The sequence below is a fragment of the Dermacentor variabilis genome, chromosome 1 (genome assembly GCF_050947875.1).
Source record: "Dermacentor variabilis isolate Ectoservices chromosome 1, ASM5094787v1, whole genome shotgun sequence".
NCBI lineage: Eukaryota > Metazoa > Arthropoda > Arachnida > Ixodida > Ixodidae > Dermacentor > Dermacentor variabilis.
The window spans coordinates 269,722,285-269,742,288 of NC_134568.1; the positions used below are offsets into that span (position 1 = coordinate 269,722,285).

The following is a 20,004-nucleotide window of genomic DNA, read 5'->3' on the forward strand; positions in this document are numbered from 1 at the left end:
TTCACGATCGCACGAAACTAACTGTCCCGAGACGCGTGGAGGTTTCGGATAAGCTTATTTTATATATCTAATTATTGATATATCGAACTATTTCGAGATTCCGTGCCGGTTCGATATATCCGGGATCGGCTTTAACATCCGTAATTCTGTTAAACCATATTTTGTTCGACATGATCGAGCCAATTAAAACTTCTGAAGTGCAAATTTACCTTGAAAAAATGTGCGATACAAATGAGATAGGCTTTCCTTTATTTTCCCTCGTTTGTTTGTGTGATATATAGTGTATTGAAGACTTAAATACTTAAGCATACTTAATTATGCTTAAGTGTGTGTTCCAGGGCTTCTGTGAAACAATGATTGGAAAATAATTTATGTGGTGGTGCTCGCATCACTTTGGTGGAAGCTTTATAGTATATCTTTTGGGGAGCTGCAGGAGTAAGTTTTCCATTCACTAAAAATGTGCTTTGGAATGTATTACTTTCAGGAGCTGTAGCCAGGACCTGTGCTGTAACCTCTAAGCAAACAACCGAAAACATGCTAACGCCGTTCCGCAGGGTTTTGCAATCGTGCGTACTCACCGGATTCTGCCATAACTTGTCGAAATCAGTTTATTGTTAATGGGATTTTAGTGTTTGCAAGGGACTCGTTGAGAGCTGCCTTGGCTTCCTCCTCAAGCTTCTGGCGCAGTGTGTCTGCCTGGTCTTCCAGTATAAAATTCATGATCAGAACACCGAGCCAGTTGAATGCTGGTGTTGCTCCTGTCATCCGTGTGACTTGGATGTCGCCGATGTCGCTGAACTGCACCGGACACAAAAGGTTGTTAGCTCTAGCGCTGCATCAAAGCATCGTTGATACATAAATAGGCGTTTGTATACTGCAGACATTTCAGATGGCTGAACTACCTTGTGTCGTAATGCATTTGTGGCTTCTCGGAGAAGAATAAGCACACGGTTCAATGCCAGGGCATGTTAACTAACAGACGCCGTCACTCTTAGAATAAGCAGGCCTTTTACGCATATTTGCTTTACCGATGACATGTTTCATGATTCAGAGCAAATTAAGTCAAATGGCCCTGTCCCATGTAAGGCTCGTCAAAATCGTGACAAAGTGCGGCCTTTACACGAGTTTATATGTTAGTTATATCGGCCGTATAAATAATAGTAAACGTTCACTTACTAATTAGAGTAGCAAGCATAACGTACTGCACGGACCACGTAAACCTGCAAGTATCTCACCAAATGACTACGAGCAATCGCCGTCGCAACGCTGGCATTACGAAGAACGTCGGCAGCGAAGACGAACGGTTCGCACAGCCGCGATATTCACCGCGACTCCGCAAATTAGATTGATTATCTGTCTATTTTTATGTTCGCTACAGTGCGGCCACTGTCAGCGATCTCCAATTACCACTCTCTCTGAACTTAGACTACGCTATCGGCGACACTAGGGGCGCGGAAAGACAGCCCGGGAAGGAAGACAGCGCGCATGAAGTTAGCAGCCATCCCTGCTCGCCCTGGATCATTGCATCCACCAATTATTGCCTACAATTATATACGGCACGCGGGCCGCGTAAGTGTCAGCCGCGCACTCGCAGTCACTCGCAGCTACGGCAGGGATAGAGGAGAATCCGCGAACTCTCCTCCCCAAGCGCGCGTTTGATCACGTAACCTCCAACTAACCCGAATATTGAGCGCGTGGGAAGATAATTCTCATCAAGCCTGCATCCGTTTCGGCTCACTGTTACGTGCTTTTTTTGTTGCCCACGATGTATGGGTCGCTCATTCATATGGCTTTTGGACTTTATACGGAACATCATGGCGACGACGATAAACAGAAAACATGCGTCGAGCTCGCTTCCGCCGCGGCTGCGGACGTCGCAGTTTCACCGGCTGCAAACGCAGCATGAGCACCAACGACAAGGGCAACAGTGGGCACGTCGCTTATCGGTACTTCGCCAGAACCCTTCTGATGCTGAGAAGGAAACGTTTTTTCCATCGTATAAGCACCAGCGGAAACAACACTGGGCGCGCGGGGAGACAGCGCACGCGAAGGGACCAGCCATCTCGGATTGCAAGCTTGAACCCAGCGCAGATTACCTCCAAAATAAAGCGTGCGACCAGCGTATGTAGTACTCATCAGGTGCACAGACAGCCAAGCGCAGTCCACACAAACTTCGAGAAAACGCGCGCTTAACTGTCCGTGATTCCGCGTAACTGACCGATTCGGAAAGTTGTTCGCTCTCGTTCTAATGGAGGGGTGTGCCTTCATGAACGTTGCGTGGCGATAAGTCTTGATAGAAGAAAGAAGTTGGGAGCTATCACATAGCTCTGACCCATTCTGTACCAGAGCGCCAGTTTTACAGAGTGCTCCTTCTACAGTAAGAAAGAGAGAGAGAGAAATTTATGTACAGAAAGGCAGCGAGGTCGGCCTGAGCTATAACTTGCTCTGGCCTGCTGCTCTACACTGGGGAACAGGGACGGGGAGGGAAAGGGCTGATGAATGATGATGGTACAAGGAAGAGATGCGTATGTACAAATTCACAGAGTTGTAGCATCTCTAAAGCCGTGCGTCCAGCCCAGTGGCTTGGAGAAAAGCTATAGCGGCTCTTGTTACCAGGGCTGCGCTGTTTGCATTAGTCCAAGGACCTAAAAGAAGTTCGTCTGATAGCTGTCTCTCATGGATCTTTGCAATGGAAGAGACAAGTTGCTGTCGTTCTTGCGCGTACGCTGGACACACACAAAATATATGTTCCAGTGTTTCGGGCACCTCACAGCATTCACAGTTTGGGCTAGTATCACTGGCACCTATCATATGTCTATAACGGTTGGTGAATGCGACACCAAGGCGAATCCGGTGCACCATGCTCGTGTGGCTTCTTTTGAGCTTGTGAGGCATACGAAATTTCATTTCTTGGTCCCATTTGTGTAGTCGCTTGTGTCGTCGATCTGGTTGGGTCCAGTGTTCCAACGTAGAGTTGCGGTTTACGCTACGAAGTAGGGCGTTTGTGTCTGTTCGTGAGAACGGAATGCGTACTTCACAAGCATTATCTAAAGCAGTTTTCGCTTCAGCGTCTGCCTGTTCGTTCCCGATCAGGCCACAGTGTGAGGGTATCCACTGAAAGGTGACGTTATGGCGATTTCTAGTTGCGTGGTCGAGACGCTCTGTAATTTCTATGGTCATGGAATAATACGGGCCCCGTCTGAGGACACAGTCAATCGTTTGAAGAGCTGGCTTGCAATCGCAGAATATTGTCCATGCGTGAGGAGGCTCCTCGGAGAGAAATCGAAGTGCCTCCCGGATAGCAACAAGTTCTGCGGCAGTTGATGTTGAGCTATGGTCTAGTTTAAACCGCCGAGCGATGATCATATGTGGAATGACGAAGGCTGCAGTGGAGGCATATGGTGTGACAGAGCCATCGGTATACACGTGTACAGTACTTCCGTACTTTGTAGAAATGTGCAACAGGGTGAGTTGCCTGAGGCCAATAGATGCAATGGATGACTTTTTAGTAATTCCAGGGATCTGCAGTGTAACGACAGGTTTAGGCAGAACCCACGGGGGTATTCTCGGAATACAGGCGGGAGAAAACCTTGACGGCAAAACACTCTGATGGCGCGATATAGTCCTTGAAAATCTGGAACCTGGGTGGGTGGCAGGGAGCGATGACAGAGGATGGTGTCTGTGTCGGGTCAACAGGCGAAGGTACATTCGAAGAGGCTCGCAGAGCAAGTATACCCCAATAGGACACGCACGAGATTCCGCTATTGTTCCATTGGTTGACGTGCATCGTGGGAGGCCTAAACATGTGCGCAATGCTTGAGCTTGAATGCTCTCCAGCGCGCGCACACAGCTAAGCCCCATGCTTGAGAGCGCCGGAATGCTGTACCGTATATACCCTACAAATAGTGCTTGGTACAATTGGAGTAATGACGACTCCGAAGGGCCCCATCTTGTTCCTGCAACGACGCGAAGGACGTGAACAAAACTCTTCAGCTTTGAATTCAGTGCGGCAACGTGTCTTGACCAAGATAATCCCCGGTCTATGACTAAGCCAAGGAATCTGTGGTGTGTAACCGTAGGTATCGCTACTCCGTTAACAATTATCGGATACCTGGTCATTTGTTTTCGCGTGAATGTAATCACGGAACATTTTTCTGTTGAGAGTTGGAGGCCTTGATGCCGCAGATACTTAGCTGTGATTGTCACTGCACGTTGAAGCCTAGCACGCATTTGGGGACGGGTGGCTCCAGATGTCCATATGCATATGTCGTCCGCATATGCGCTAATCTTCACCGTGCTAGGAAGTTCGGATGCAAGGCCAATCAATAAGTAGTAATAATAAGTAATAATCAATACAGTAAGAAGCCAACAAAGAAACACCAAGGACAATACAGGGGAAATTCCTTGTACTTACTAATTGAAATAAAGAAATTGTAAATTAATGGAACTGAAAGTGGATGAAAAACAACTTGCCGCAGGCGAGAAACGATCCCACGTCTTCGCATTACGCGTGCGATACTTTACCAATTGAGCTACCGCGTCGCCGTTCTAGTGGCAACTCATAAATACCCCAGAAAGTGGAGGGCGAAACGAGGTCTTGTAACTTCTCATATAAGGCCGCCACTACAGTGAACAATTCTTCGAGGGCGCACCAAAAAAAAATTAAATTATGGGGTTTTACGTGCCAAAACCACTTTCTGATTATGAGGCACGCCGTAGTGGAGGACTCCGGAAATTTCGACCACCTGGGGTTCTTTAACGTGCACCTAAATCTAAGTACACGGGTGGAAGGCGCACCAAGTTTACTCAAGTGTAGCTGTTATTAAAAGAGTACTGACAAAAAAAAGTCCACGTGGTTTTTTCTGCTTTAATAAGTAGTTAATGACCCAGTAATCACGGCAGGAAACCTCATTTACTTCAGAGCGCGACAGGTAATTATTTGCAGTCTCTTTTGTAGCGACCAGTCGAAGTTTCGGTTCCAGAGAGCAAAGAGACGGGACAAACGGGAATGTAAACAAAGTGTTCACGTGCTCGCAAAAAGCCATGACGTGTGCTCTGACGCGCAGCCAGCGTGCGCGACCAACTTGCTGAATATTGTCGTGCGACTGCCGCATCGGTCGGACGACCTCAGCCAATGACAGCGCCGGTAGCGTGAACGTCATGGCCACGTGGTAGACCCGGCGGGGCGGGGCCGGCGAGCGGGCGCCTCACCGCTCCGATCATGTCTGTTTTTTGTTTTTAACGCGATAGCTTTAAGGAGCTCGTGTCGCAGAAAAGCCGGTGTCGTCGGCGTCGGCGTCCGCGGCGTTGGCCGTGAGCGATAAATCACGGCAGGCACTTCATAAATAAAAAGCAACTTCCAAGATGGGCTGGGTGGGAATCGAACCAGGGTCTCCGGAGTGTGAGACGGAGACGGTACCACTGAGCCACGAATTCGATGCTTCAAAGTGGTACAAAAGCGCCTCTAGTGAACGCGGTGTTGCCTTAGAAACGAGCTGTTTCTAAGGCTCAGGCGTGCGTCGCTTGCTCAGGAGCACATTTCGTTGTCGCGCCGAACGCTGCGTTGCTCGACGCTCACCGCGTCCGATGCGGGGCGCGTAGTCGCTGCGCCGTAGCCCATTGTCTTACACCCCTTGGCGGGTCGACGGGAACGCTGTCGCGTTCCACTCTTGAAGGCGAAGCTTAAGCGTCCTCCAATTTTTTTTCTCTCCCTGGTCGAAACGCTGGCCTCTTTCGCCGCTGACGGCGGCACATAAATGGGCTACAATTTGTTACTGACACGAAATAACTTCCAGAATAAAGTGACCTCGAAAGAGTGCGAGTTATAAAACGTTGTGCGAAATAGTAAAGCGTTGGCGTGATTTCTACTCGGACGCGGTAAGCGCAGACGCGCCAGCGATCGTCTGTATACGAAGCGGGTCGCCTGACTGACCTGTTTACTCATCGCTACTAACGGCACCGGGAAAACTAACCCTATTTTCACTTAAGAGAAACTTAAATGTTCAGGCATTGATTGTGCTGACGAATTTAGACGCTTTATTACGAGCTGCGGACGCATCGCAAGGACCCTCGGCCCCTGATAGACGGCCGGCGAGCTAGGCCTACATCGTCTCCCAGCGATCGCAAGCTCGCTTGGCATGATCGTTCGCTTCTGTCGGCGCCAATGAAATCAAATGTGCTGCAATTTAAGCGTGACATAACTGTGTACACGTTTTGCCGACTAACATAGGCGCTTCGTTATACGAGCTGCAAGCGATCGTGTCACAAGCGCAACCGGTGTCGGATTCGATGGCCCAGCGAGCTATGCCTGCTGGCTCTTGGCCATCGGCGGCTGTCAACGGATCCGATACTGCTAACGCGGCCTTGCGGAAACACGTCTACAGTGCTCGCATAGACGTGTTTATATTGTCATAGTTTGTTTCAAACAAGATAGCTGTGCAAATACGGTTGCTTTCACTTTCTGTTCGAAGTTACGCAGCATGCCGAACTTCCACGCAGGGGCGCCGGTTCTGGGCCGTCGCTCGCTCATTCGTACCATGTGTCCCGAATCGCCGTATGCGGCAAGTCGCACACGACGCGCCGTACTACAGATCGCACAGAAAATCGCGCCATGTGTCTCGCGCTTTAGACGTGGCCAATCACTTAGCGACTCAGATATTGCGGCCGGCGATGGCGAGGACGAACCTCAACAAAACCCTCGCATCGGCCACAATCAATGGTAAGACAGAACAAATCGGCGTTGAACGTTGTGGCAGCGCAGCCAAGCTGATAGTGAAGGAAATATCCCGATGGACACGACAAAAACTGCAGTTGCAGCGACACGGAGAGCGTCCCACTACAAGTACAACAGCTAGAACAAGCAACAACAGAGGAGAAGAGAACATGTAAGCCGCATGGCAGCCAACGAAAATTCGTGACGTAGCCACATGACGTAGCGTTTTCTTGGCTATTTACAATCCCGGTTGATGTCAATGTCGCGAGGTGCTCTGTTTTGCGGTTGGCTGCGCGCTCGTACTTTAAAATTGATTTTAAATATGTTCTAAGCGATATTCGCCGCTGATATTTTATAGCCGATGTGTGTGTGACCAACTAAATCGATCTCACAAGTTATCTCGACTTCAAATTTTTGTGTCAGTGCTCCTTTAAAGATTTTTTCCCCCCAGGAAAAACGAAAACTTTCCGCCTATGATTCAGAGGCTCCGTTCTTATCTTTATTTACATGGAGGGATTGACTCCAAAAATCATGCCCTAGTTCCAAAGTGATAGTACCGCCGGTATGACACTCCGCGTTTGTGCAGCTACCCGTAGAGAAGCGTCTTGCATCATGACGACGTCCTTCCCTGCGTTTATGTTTTACGCGGCGGGTCAGCAGCACCAGACCACGGAATGCTGAATACTAAGCCGATAAGCTTCGGTTCCAAAAGTCACGCTAAAACGGCACGTGTCCTACGTGATTAATTGCACCGTGGAGTACAATATACTAGAGGGAACTCTAGCGCTGCAATCGTTGAGCCACGATGGGAATGATGCATAGAGTTTCATACAATAATTACTAGAGGGAACTCTGGCGCTAGTGTCTACGGGAGCTGCAATGAGAGCGGTTGCACCAGCATGGGAATTAGGGGAGTACATGGATTTGCCTAAACTTCTTCCTTTTGGCTTCAAACGGCTTTGTGACTTTGTAAACCCGTCATGTTCACCAATGTACGGCGTAATAAATAATTAGCTAAACATTGTTAAAATTGTCCGACGGCAGGATTCGAACACCGGAACCCTAGCACAGAAGCTTGAAACTGAAACCATTCAGCCAGGGACGCATGTGTCGACAAGCGAACGAAACGCCGTTATGAATTTATTGCGGGCATGCCAGTGCCTTACGACGCTTGGCGCGTTTAGATTTAATTGGCCGCCTGGACAAGCACGATCGTTGTAATTAATAGCAATTTTGCGTGTTCGCGACGTCTTCTGGACTTCGAAGAGTATAGATTGCGCCGAAATTTATGACAATAAGGTTTATATAGCGTAATATACAAAGCCACAAGAACGTCTGAATCCACAAGCGCACCAAGATCAGACAAATCCATGTACTTCCCATCATTCCATTAGTGGTACAACGACTGCAGCGCCAGAGTTCCCTCTAGTAATCATTGTATGAAACTCTATGGAATGATGGGAAGTACATGGATTTGTCTAATCGTCGTGCTTGTGGATTCAGATGTTCTTGTGGATTCGTTCGTTACGCTTTGTATGCCTTCATATTGTCGTAAATTTCAGACCGATCTATGATCTTCTAAGTGCAGAAGACGCTGCGAACACGCACAATCGTTGCTAATTGCAACGGTTCAGCTTGTCGAGGTGGCCAAATCGAAACGTGCCAAGCGTCTCAAGGCACTGCTTGCCCGCGATAAATTCATAACCCGCCGTGGTTGTTCAGTGGCTATGGTGTTAGGCTGCTGAGCACGAGGTCGCGGGATCGAATCCCGGCCACGGCGGCCGCATTTCGATGGGGGCGAAATGCGAAAACACCCGTGTACTTAGTTTTAGGTGCACGTTAAGGAACCCCAGGTGGTCGAAATTTCCGGAGTCCCCCACTACGGCGTGCCTCATAATCAGGAAGTGGTTTTGGCACGTGAAACCCTATAATTTTTTAATTTAATAAATTCATAAGGGCGTTATATGTCGCTCGTCGATGCATGCGTCCGTCCATGTCGTATTGGTTTCAATATCGGTCCTCTGTGCTAGAGGTCCTGTGCTAGAGGTCCTGTGCTCGAATCTTGCCGTCGGGCAACCTTAATAATGTTTAATTATTTCTTACGCAGTGCATTGTTGAAAATGACGAGTTTACAAATTCACAAAGCCGCTTGAAGCCAGAAGGACGAAGTTTAGGCAAACCCATGTACTTCCCATGCTGGCTCAACCGCTCCCATTGCAGCTCCCGTAGACGCTAGCGCCAGAGTTCCATTTAGTAAATATTGTAGGAAACCCCATGGATTGCGCCATAGAAATAGCATTCCGACTTTAAGCGTGGTCCCAGAGACTCATGCTAGCGCCGTCATCTCCCCAACTGCCACAGGTCGTCTGCTAATGGCTGCACTCGGGATCTTGCGCCGAGGCAAAGTATCCGCGCTGTGCGGTCGGCCTTTTGAACTCCACATATACTGGTGCACCGACGCCCAGGGCTTGCATAAGCATCTGCCATTGCTGAAACGCGCACCGCAGCTGTCCGCGCTCGCGCCACGCTTCGGCGCGCACACGAGCTGTTCCGGGCCGTCTGCGCATGCGTAGGCGCGCAGACTCGAGCTAGCGCGTGGTTGGGCCTTGACTCATTGGCTGTGGCACGATGTCGCGGGATCGAATCGCAGCTCACTGTGGATACACACGTGTTGTGAGATCTCAGTGTCCGTGTGACCAAAACATATCCAGAATCGTGCACAGCGGTATCCGTGAACGTGCAGCGCTGCTCTGTGATGATGAACCCCAGGTGATGAACTGGCAACGAATATTTGGATAACAAGGTTACAAAAGAAAAGTCTGACTGCCTTGCGCTACAATCGCAACAGTGAAAAAGAGAAGCCGTCATCACCCTAGGTTGTAGAGATCTCCCCTCGTACTCTCATTTCTGGTGAAAAAAAAAAGTGACAAATTTCGTTTGCCGTTGGCAAATCCCGCCAAACACATCCCGATGCGAAATTGTTCTGGCTTAACTTTGATCAGATGCATAGTAGGAATTTGGACATCGGCATCGTTCTCTCGTCGGCCGACCACCAGGCTGCCTACTTTTCGCCTTGAATGACCTGACGAATCGTTCGATGGGTCTCATCTCCGAAATCAAGCAAAGGGATTAGATATACCTGTACATTTCGTTTTGATAGGCATTCAGTCCTAAAGCTGTCACGCACCATATATTCATTATGTGCTCATTTTCGCATGGTACTTTTACCGCAGACAACGTTAGCCACGGTCTTTATACCTTCTGCCGCCACGGAATCTCAACGTGAGCTCTGAGCTCGGATTTGGTTGAGGACACGTGTGAATAAGGCACAGCTGCTTATGTGCTGCTCGTGGAGCGTAGCAAGTTTATATCCCCTATTTCTTAAACCGCCGCTTTCCCCGGGGGTGCGATGCGGCGAATCAGAGTTTACGACGTCTGTTTTAAATAATTACTCATGATCTAGTGTACGCGTGAGCTTGGAGGCTCGTAGCGCAGTGTTACAACTATTTCGCGAAACATTATTTTAAAGAATGCATCACCAAATAGCCCAGTACCAAGTTTTATTGATGCAAAACATGTTTTCCTCGCGCGAAAATTAAAATTTCGAACACCCGCCGCAGTAGCCCAGTGGCTATGACGTTGCGCTGCTGAGCTCGAGGTCACGGGTTGGACCCGGCCGCGGCGGCCGCATTCCGATGGGGGCGATATGCAAAAACGCCTGTTTACAGTGCATTGGATGCACGTTGAACAACCCCAGGTTGTCAAAATTAATCCGGAGCCCTCCACTACGGCGAGCTTCACAATCGGATCGTGGTTGTGGCACGCAAAACCCCATAATTTCGTTAATTAAAGCCACTGTAGCGCAAAGAAACACGGACAAAGAAGAGGACAGGACACCACGCTTCTTTTTCCGTCTTTCTTTGCGTTACAATGGTTTCAATACATATCAACCAACTCGACCAAGAAGCCTTATCTCATCAATTAAATTTCGAGCCTTCATTGTGTACCATTCCAACATCGCATATATAGCGGCCTACCGGCCGCTCTACCCGCCGTGGTTGCTCAGTGGCTATGGTGTTGGGCTGCTGAGCACGAGGTCGCGGGATCGAATCCCGGCCACGGCGGCCGCATTTCGATGGGGGCGAAATGCGAAAACACCCGTGTGCTTAGATTTAGGTGCACGTTAAAGAACCCCAGGTGGTCAAAATTTCCGGAGTCCTCCACTACGGCGTGCCTCATAATCAGAAAGTGGTTTTGGCACGTAAAACCCCAAATATTATTATTAGTATTACCGGCCGCTCTATTACAACACTGGGAAATGCATGGTCTCACTGCGTTCTTGGACTGAAGTCCCTGGCCAACTGTGTAACTGCGTTAGCTGAACGCCAGACGCGGCCCGATTATTCACGCAGCTAACTGTTTCCCAATGTTTGGCCAATCGATCCAGAGAAAAAGAATGAGCGAGGTCGCCATGAACTGGTTTGCTGGTGCACGATCACTTTCCATGCTGATTTAATGCTGAACTTTCGTTCAGTTTGCTATACGTGATTATTAGCCTATCTTCGAATAGGTGGCAGTGCACTGCAAGAGTTAGGCCGCATCTGATTAACATCGATGTCATTTTGCATTGCTATCGCTGGTCGGCAAAATTGTGTGTGGCTTCGTTTAATTTTTGATACGGGATTGCGTACTTTACAATGGGAATGGGCGTTGATTACTTCAGCCCATTCAGCTTCAGATTACTTCAGATTTCTTCGGAAACTACCTAGACGGGTATGGTATGTGAATCCATGCGAATACGAATGAACCATTCCTTTTTCTTTCTATGAGTGTCATTAGTCGTAATAGCGGAGCGTGTATATATAGCGAAACTCGTGTTTAGTCTTCCTCCAGCACGGGGAAGTCAAGGTCGTCCCGCTGCAGCACTAAAGCGAAAAAGTGAAAGAAAAAAAGCGTTGCGTTGTCAGACGTCGAACGCTAACTGTAACAACTGCGCCGGCTTCCCGCCGGAGCCTTGGCGTTTGACAGCAGACATGTGAAGGGGCGCAACGGGCGCACGTCGAGACAGCGGTTACAGGCTTCGCCACGAATCTTGCTTTGTCGCCACGACTGTGCAATCGCTTTCTGTCTGTGTGATTCTTGTTTGGGAGTGAAAGATGGCTACGTTAGCTTGTATGTGCAACGAGCGCCGCACTGTGGGGAAAGGGAATAATAAAGTGGGTAATAGAAGAGTCGAAAGGAGGGTAGTGTAGTGTAGAACCTCGTGTGTTTTTTTATCGAGCGGCCGTGGTAGGACACGTAGGAAGGAAGAGAGGGAGAAGTGAAGTGCACGGCAAAGCAACTCCGCCCAGAACATGTTGCGCAAGGGCGCGAGAGGGTGGAGAGGAGATACGAGGCACAGCTCTCGTTATATGTGCAGGTCGCCAGCGTTGATTTTACGGATAAAATAATAATAAGTGGACTTCAGCGATTGCTTGTGCTCTGAACTTGTTTACCGCGACAGCAGCAGGCTCTCAAAGCCGACAACGTCATCTTCTCGAGAACTGTTCTACGCGCCGAGACAGCAAATGCATCAAAACCAACTAGCCCAATTTTCTGCGTTAATTACTCTGTGTTCTACGCGCACAGCGCTGCTGTCGACCGCTACAGCATTACCTTCTGTGGCCTCCTAGACATACATGCACAAAAGCCATGCAAGAGACCGCGTGGCACGTAAAACCCTGCACAACGTGCGCAGCGCTGAAAAGTTGTGCTGCAGCCAAGTTATGGTATATTCTAGGCACTATAGCAAAGTGCACGAATTCGATCTCCAGTGCGGTGTCCGGCAAAATCTGATGAGGAGGTGGCCTGACGAAGCTTAGAACGACAGAAAGCTGAGCTAGTTGGTAAGGATTCATTATGCAAAAAAAGAAGTGAGGCGTGCAGACAGGACACAAGAGTAGGGAAGTGCACAACACGAACGCCGACTATCAACTGAAGGGAGCACTGAGGTGAAAACAGAAGACACAAAAGTCATCTGCGCATGCTCAGGAATGGTAACACCACGTGTCAGTCGGGTACACGTGCTGGTTTACGTGAGAGATAACTGTTAAGACACTTAATCTCTTCCTTATGTAAAGTAATCGAAGGCTGACTCACGCACGCACTTCCACCATTAAAGATATGCCATGCCTCTACCATAAGACGCGTATCTTCATTCTTATGCCTGTACAATATCGCGCATTCATCTAACTCTGGCGTGCAGTTACAATCTTGGCAATGTAGCGAAAGATTAGAAAGCGACCCACCGGTTAACGACCTTTTATGTTCGATTAGCCTCTGATTGATACACCGTCCCGTTTGCCCTACGCAGAACTGGCCACAGCTAAGGGGAATTTTATACACCACACCCATACGACAGTCAGTAAAACTGTTGTTCTTATTGTGCTTCACTGGACAAATATCTGTTCGTTTTTTGCCTTTTACCCGCTCCTTTTTATTCGGTACGGCAGTACATATCTTCCCTAGCTTACCGCCTCCGTCCCTGACAAAGACGGAGGCGTTACGGAAAGGGCGGGCACAGGCTGCCAAGTTTCGTGATCCACTGTCGCAGTAAAAAAAAGGGTGAAATGGAAGAAAAACAATGCATGTGCAGGTGCAGCAGGTGCTTGAATCGGCGGTCTAGGGTGTTTGATCCTAATAAAACTTTCGCAGCGTGTGCTTATTCCAGCGTATAGAACACAGCCCGCTCAGTCTTTTACCGTTTTAGGACGACATTCTTGTCTGAACCATAAGAAATCTTGAAATTTAAAGGAATACTGATTAATTACTTCGTTAACTTTGCTACTTTCACGCTCAAGAACTTCACAGAGAGGCTATGTCGGGCTGCATTCAACAAGAATCAACAACAACAATAAAATTTCAACTAAGTCTACAAATGGGTTAAATACCGAAAAGCACTCAATTATGGTTACTTGCTTCCCTTATACGTTTCCTTGCATTGAGGGCCTTTATGAGAACGCATAAAAGTAACGAACCGTTATTTTCTGTTTATTTGAAAGGACGTATAGTGCCGGGGATTTTAGGCCGCGTGTGAATTAGCCTGTCCAGTTGAGAAATACGCCGGTAATGCAAAAGAATGTTACATTACGAAGGATGATCATGCAGGTATGCACCGCTCTTGCTGCCCCGCCACCCGCAGCCCTTTTCTATCGGATAGCGCTTCAAAGGACAAATATCAGTACAATGTGTCAACTCAAAGTATATATTTAATCAAATCCTAATGCAATTTTTTTGTGAAATTTATATATCACCATTGCTTGTGTCTTACTTCGTTTGAAATTTTCCCGGGAACTTGCAGAAAATATTTATTTACTGGCTGAATGCTGTACCGTTATGTGCGTTTCATGAGCGCATCCGGCTGCAATAACGCGGAATGAGAAAGTTTTGTTGTTGCTCCCGTCCCGCCTCAAATACCATTTAGTAGATTGTCGCTATAGTCGTATTTTAATACATTAGGCGCTTGTAGCGACGATTTTATCAAATCCTTTAAATATTTAAACTTTTGCTGACGATCTGCTTTTCGCAGCGATCGATGTTTCAGCGGTGTTGGACACTGCGTTTCTTGACGTGAAGTTTACTCGTGATATGGCTCAACACATTAACATTCAATTTCTTCATTTAGGACTTATTTCCGGCTTTTCACCGGAAGGGGGAGGGGAGATAAGCGCTTATTTAAGAAAATGCAGCATTTTAACTTTCGCGGGAACCAAATAACGCTTGGGTAATTTTTTATTAAAATGCTTTAGCAATGGTGGCGTGTTATTGATGATTATGACGTTGACTACAGGAGTGAGCAAACCTTGCTGTGCTGTAGCGAATGGAAGTCATCCTTCAGTTTGGGGCTAGGCGCATTCAGTGCACACATAAGAAAAGGAAGTAAAATTTTTTTTAAATGGCATGAAGCGTACGGAAAATTTACAAAACAAAAGAAAAATGCTTGCCGTTGCAGATCTATCTGCGCACGGAACTACGTCGGGCATGCAGCGAGACAAAAAAAAAAATGTATCGTTTAATAATTACGATAAAAAAAAAAGGAAGGCTTTGCGTGAGCTTAAAATGAGTTGCGGTTCAACCACGATGAAGTACAGTGGTTCAGCTAGCGCACGTCGCAGCGGGGCCCGCGCGATCGGTGCGAAGGGCGGGCACCTTGAACACGTCGAGGACAGCGCTGGCCTTCGCCACGTTGACGGCGAGCTGCACGCCGGCAGTGAGGTTGGTGACGCGTCCGTCGATCTCGCCGGCCAGCTGCAGGGGCTGTCGCGGGCCGGCGCCGTAGCGGCCCTGCACGAGCAGCTCGTCGAGGCCCAGGCCGCCCGACAGGGTGAGCACGCCGCCGCTGAGCGACGCGGCCACGTCCCCGCGGCGTTCCAGCGCGGGCAGCCCGAGCACGCGCACGTCGTGCACGCGGCCGCACGGGAAGCGCAGCTCGCCCGGAACGCGCAGCGGCGTCAGGCGCTCCACCAGCGCCGCGTTCAGCCGGAACACGCGCAGCGTCTCGTCCACGATGGCGTTCGCGAGGCGCGTCGTGTCCGGCCCCCTGCGGCGCGGCGGCGTGACCCGCGCTGCGTGCGCTGCGTGTGGAAAAGCGCGCACCTGGCACGGACCGGAATTGGTCACCACTCGGGTCCGCGCGTTTATTGCTCCGGAATCGAGTTCGGGCGATGGACCGCTCGCACTCTTCCCCGAGGGTGCACGATTTTTTTCCTCCCCCAAGAGGCTTCGCGCAAGTGACAGTAAATTGGGACGAAGGTTAAGAAAAAAAAAATAGTTTCGCGCGATTGGGTCATTCCCTTTTGTCACGAAACAACTTACTGTGCGGGAACTCGCTGTCACTTTAACGGGAAAATAATTTACCCACGGGGAAGGTATGCTTCGTTCAAGCAGCTCCTAGACCATGTGTTACAATAATGATTTGTGTGCCGAGTTTATGTTAGTGCGTGCTGTTTCCATAATACTCCCAATAATTACCCCATTTCTTGCGCGTATAGTTGTGATCTGAGCTATATGGATGAGTCAGTGCGCAGTGCGCGACGTGCACAGGCAACGGTTGAAGGATGAAAAAACGGGAAGTAGCGCTGACTGAAGACTAACACCTTTATTGGAAGGCACTCTAATTATGTAGGCCACGTTCAGAGGAAAGGCAAAAAAGTAAAAAAGAAACATGGCAATGTGTTTTTATTGTAGTTATTCGTTTGTTTAATTATTTTGATTATCTTTTTTCCGTACATATAAATTTCGGCCTATATCACCAATTGAGCTGTCTTTCAACGAAAACTTTATGTTAGCGCTGTGCCCCTAGTTCCCGTCTTTCTTTCGTCGTCATCCGCCTTGTAGCATTCACGTTAAAGCGTCAAACCAACAGGGCTGCCACAATATCATGTAGCATAGATTGCATCTTAAAGCAACAGCGTAGGTATAGAAACTACACCTGCTAGCCATTGCAGCTTGGTAAGCGGTTGGGGGGGGGGGGGCGAGGGGAAAGGGATGGGAGGCAACGCGGTGACTTAATTGCCTCTGTATACACTGTCCGGCCAGCCATGTCTGAGAGAGAGATCATCTCGCAAAACGTGTGTGCGTGTGAGCGCAGAGGGGGTGCAGGAGGACCATCACCACGCTCCTTCCCCTTCATGTGGACGAGTCCAGCACTTCTGATAATGCGGTGAATCTGAAAGGTCCCACCCTGTAAACCGATTTACACCCTTGTTCTTAAGGGTCCTTAAGGGTGCAAAGTAGCCTTTAACTCACATAAAACCACAGTATAAGGGTGTAAGCACCACCGTGGGTGTGAGTTATAGGCACAAAACACCCTTGAGATCATCTCGAAGACGGGACTCTTGAACAGAATCATATTTCATGACTTCACTGCAGTCACGCAAAACACAAAAGCACAAGGGCAACGGCAAACGCGATCTGCATGCTTGAGTATGGCACTCAGTGCTGGCTTCTGTATTCAGTGACGGCATAGCGTGCACTAGGACGAAAAGGTGAACAAAAGAAAAGACAAACGAGATTTCACGAAAGATATCACGCGCGGGAAAAGGCGAGCAGTATCATTGCAGATCGCGTTGACGGTGTGATCAAACAGCACCGTTAGAGCATTCCGAAATGGTGACGTCTCCTCATTAAGTCGTCTATCAATCTGGTTTTATCAAACTTGAAGAACCTCTCCTTGCAAATTATAATACGGGCGGAAGACAGTCAAATGAGGCATGCACCCTGAGGTGCAGTTTAACGAATATGGGAAAACTCGTGTGAGTGGAATGGTGCATGCTTATAGAGACGGGAGGCACTGTGAATGAATACCTAGGTTTTATTCGAAGTTATGAGCCAATAAATGGGGGGGGGGGGGGTTTCCCCAGGTTAAGGCGCCCCAGTAAAGAAAAAAGAGATATTCAGAAATCTGTGACGTGGAAAGCCTTCGCACCTCCATTTTATTACTTTGTATTACTGCGGCCACAGTTGCCTAATAAGGGCATGAAAACTTGTTACGGGCTATAGTTATTTATAGTTTACCCGGCACAATTTAGGAAACAGAAAAAGGGGCCAAATGGTTTCGCATGGATGTTTCGTTTAGCTTCAGCGGTGGTTAGCCGCTTCCCGACTATAAAAGTATTCAAAAGATATCCGGCGAAAAGTTGCAGGCGGAGGTAGAACCCTTCGTAGGCATTAATTTGGCGTTTCCGGGGATGTTGCCACCTATAGCAAAGGACAGTTCGCTGAAATCGAAGAGAGAGGCGTATGAAACCCTGCAACGTTTGACTGATATAAGGCTGTGCCATTAAAATCGGTGTCATATATGCTCACGCATCGGACCCGATGGAAAATCATCGCATCATCCGATTTTGCAGATCGATAGTCGTCATGCACTATGTTTGGCTTTAATGTCCTTAAATGCAGTAATCCTGGTGAAATGTGCGCATGCTTTTTTTTTTTGTCCGCTGGCACCGCTAGGGTCCTTGGCGCGCTTCGGTAACTGGCACTTCTTCGTAGTTATTATCTTGGACCGGTAAACAGATAGGGGGTGCACGCATGCATCAGTGGTTCTGATCTTCGGGGTCAGGATCGCTGACAGCTGTATGCACTGCGGGTGGTCCGCACTCGAAGGATGAGCTCCGGTCAGCGCATATGCAAGTATATACTATCTGTTCTATCGCCCCAATCGCCCGTCGTCTTTTCTTTCTCCCTTTCCCCGAATGCACAGTGCAGTTGTTTGGAACCCGCTGAAACCTGATACGTGGCAAGACTATATTCATTCCGTTTTGTTTTTCAGAATTAGCTTTTCCTCTTTCTCTGCATTTCAAAGCAGCCGGCCTTGGCTAGAATGCGGTTAGCATGTGACTCGACTGGGAACGGGCCAATAAAAGCTACAGAAAACGGAAGCTTCCTACCCTTCTCTATATTTATCTTTGTTTCTGTCGAATAAAATGTGTATATGCGAACAAAGGCGCGCTCCTTCGTGTCGAAATCGACCATGTGTGTTGTCCAGTTCAAGGCTGGTCCGTTTACGCGCTTTCCACGCTCTGCTGCACGCAATTAAAAGAAGCCCAATTAAACAGAGTTCTCCCTGAACCGAGACTTCAGTAGGAAACAGAACGCTGCCTGTCAGCGAGCGCGGTGCGGGCGACGACGGCGATGGCCTCGGCGTTTTTCACGGATCAAAGAATTTGTGGGAACAGACAGCATTGTGCATGTAAGTATGTGCGTGTGCGTGCGTGTACGGAGTGGGAGACACATCAACTGCGAGTTGACACATAAAAAAAGCCGCTGTTGTAAGAAATACATCGGACGCGTGGCTAACCAGGCTAAATTCTCCGAAACGTGATTGGCCTACCACACAGAAAGGGCAAAATTTCGCATTATGCGGCCTTATTTCGTCCTTCAAACATGTACCGCACACACGCTTAGATTGTGGCTGCTCAACTGGCTTATTTAGCTCTTGTAAAAAACATATCCTGATTAGCCGACCTTTATATATATATATACCCTGATGTATTAGCTTAACCTTTCAACTGCGCTGAGCTGTTGATTGCAGTTTTTTTTTTTTCATAGTGATGGCCACCATGTTGCTCTACACACTCACCTGAGGTCATTGTGCATGTCGCGAGAAACAGCAGACTGCGCAGCGTAGAACACCGTGACATCTTGTTGCCGCAGAAGACGTGCATCTGGCTTCCGCAGCCAGGCTGTCGCTACCAAGGGGCCCGCATAATTTGAAAGCTTGTCAGCTATGATAAACCGTGCCTCGATCGACTCGGTAAAGCCGGTGTTTTGCTTCTCGCGGCGGCGTACGCGCATGCGGGGGCTTGAAATGCGCGAGTCTTTCTTCCTGAACCCATGTGTACACACGAAAATATTTCTTGCAGTTGGCTGTCATTGGTCGTACTTTCCTTGCGCGTCGCATCTCTTAAAGGGCCCTCCCCAGGTTTCAGAATCCATCATGCCAATCTACGTATTCGGTCGTGACGAAACTGCTGAGCGCCGTAACACTTTCTGTGTGCAGTGTCAGTAAAGTATGAGGTTCTGTCTGTGGCTAGCTATAAAATAAAAATAAAATATTTATCCGCTCATAGTATGACAAAAAATAAATTGTTTTTCGGGTCCTGTAACACCAAAATGAACTTACACCCTTAGGTACTTCGGTACCCGAATGTAATACGAGCGTGCATCTGGCGTGCCGAAATCAGGGAGTGAAAACCTCGTCTCGCGTGCGGGATATCACGATTAAAATTGTGGGGTTCAACTGCGCAGTGGGTTCCAATGACGGACGCCGTAGTGTAGGGCTCCGGGTTAATTCTGACCACCTGGCGTTCTTTAACGTGTACCTAAATATAAGTATACTATAGCGTCTTCTTTTTTTTTTTCAATTCCACCTTCATCGAAATGAGGCCGCCGTCGCGGCCGGGAATCGTTCCTGCAATTTCATGTTCGGCAGCAGAACAGCCACTGATCGATGCATATATATACTGCAGTGTTGCTTGCTTGCGATATTGTGATTTTTCACCCGCCGTGGTGGCTTAGCGGCTGTAGTGTTGCGCTGCTGTAGGCACCAGGTCGTGGGATAGAATGCCGGCCGCGGCGGCCGCATTTCGATGGGGGCCAAATGTAAAAACGGCCGTGTGCTGTGCATTGCGGGCACGGTAAAGAACCCCAGGTGGTCAAGATTAATCCGGAGTCCCCCACTATGGCATACGTCATAATGAAATCGTCGTTTTGGCACGTATAATGCCAGAATTCATTCAAACTGTGATTTT

The 20,004-nt window shown here is 48.5% G+C and overlaps 1 protein-coding gene across 1 annotated transcript; it reads right to left on the reverse strand.

The window, feature by feature from the left end:
- Positions 1-589: 589 nt before the first annotated feature.
- Positions 590-19,048, reverse strand: LOC142567257 (uncharacterized). Its single transcript, XM_075677829.1, has 3 exons — positions 18,834-19,048; positions 14,900-15,470; positions 590-798 (listed from the first exon to the last, which is right to left on the reverse strand). The coding sequence occupies exons 1-3, from the start codon at positions 19,046-19,048 to the stop codon at positions 604-606; spliced, it is 981 nt and encodes a 326-aa protein (XP_075533944.1). The 3' UTR covers positions 590-603.
- Between the last annotated feature and the right edge of the window lie 956 nt (positions 19,049-20,004).

Coding starts and splice junctions, on each gene's coding strand:
- LOC142567257 (XM_075677829.1), bottom strand. CDS start 19,048: ATGCGCGTACGCCGCCGCGAGAAGCAAAACACCGGCTTTACCGAGTCG. Junction 15,471..18,833: donor GACATGCACAATGACCTCAG/GTGAGTGTGTAG, acceptor ACTTGCGCGAAG/CCTCTTGGGGGAGGAAAAAA. Junction 799..14,899: donor CTGTCCTCGACGTGTTCAAG/GTGCCCGCCCTT, acceptor TGTCCGGTGCAG/TTCAGCGACATCGGCGACAT.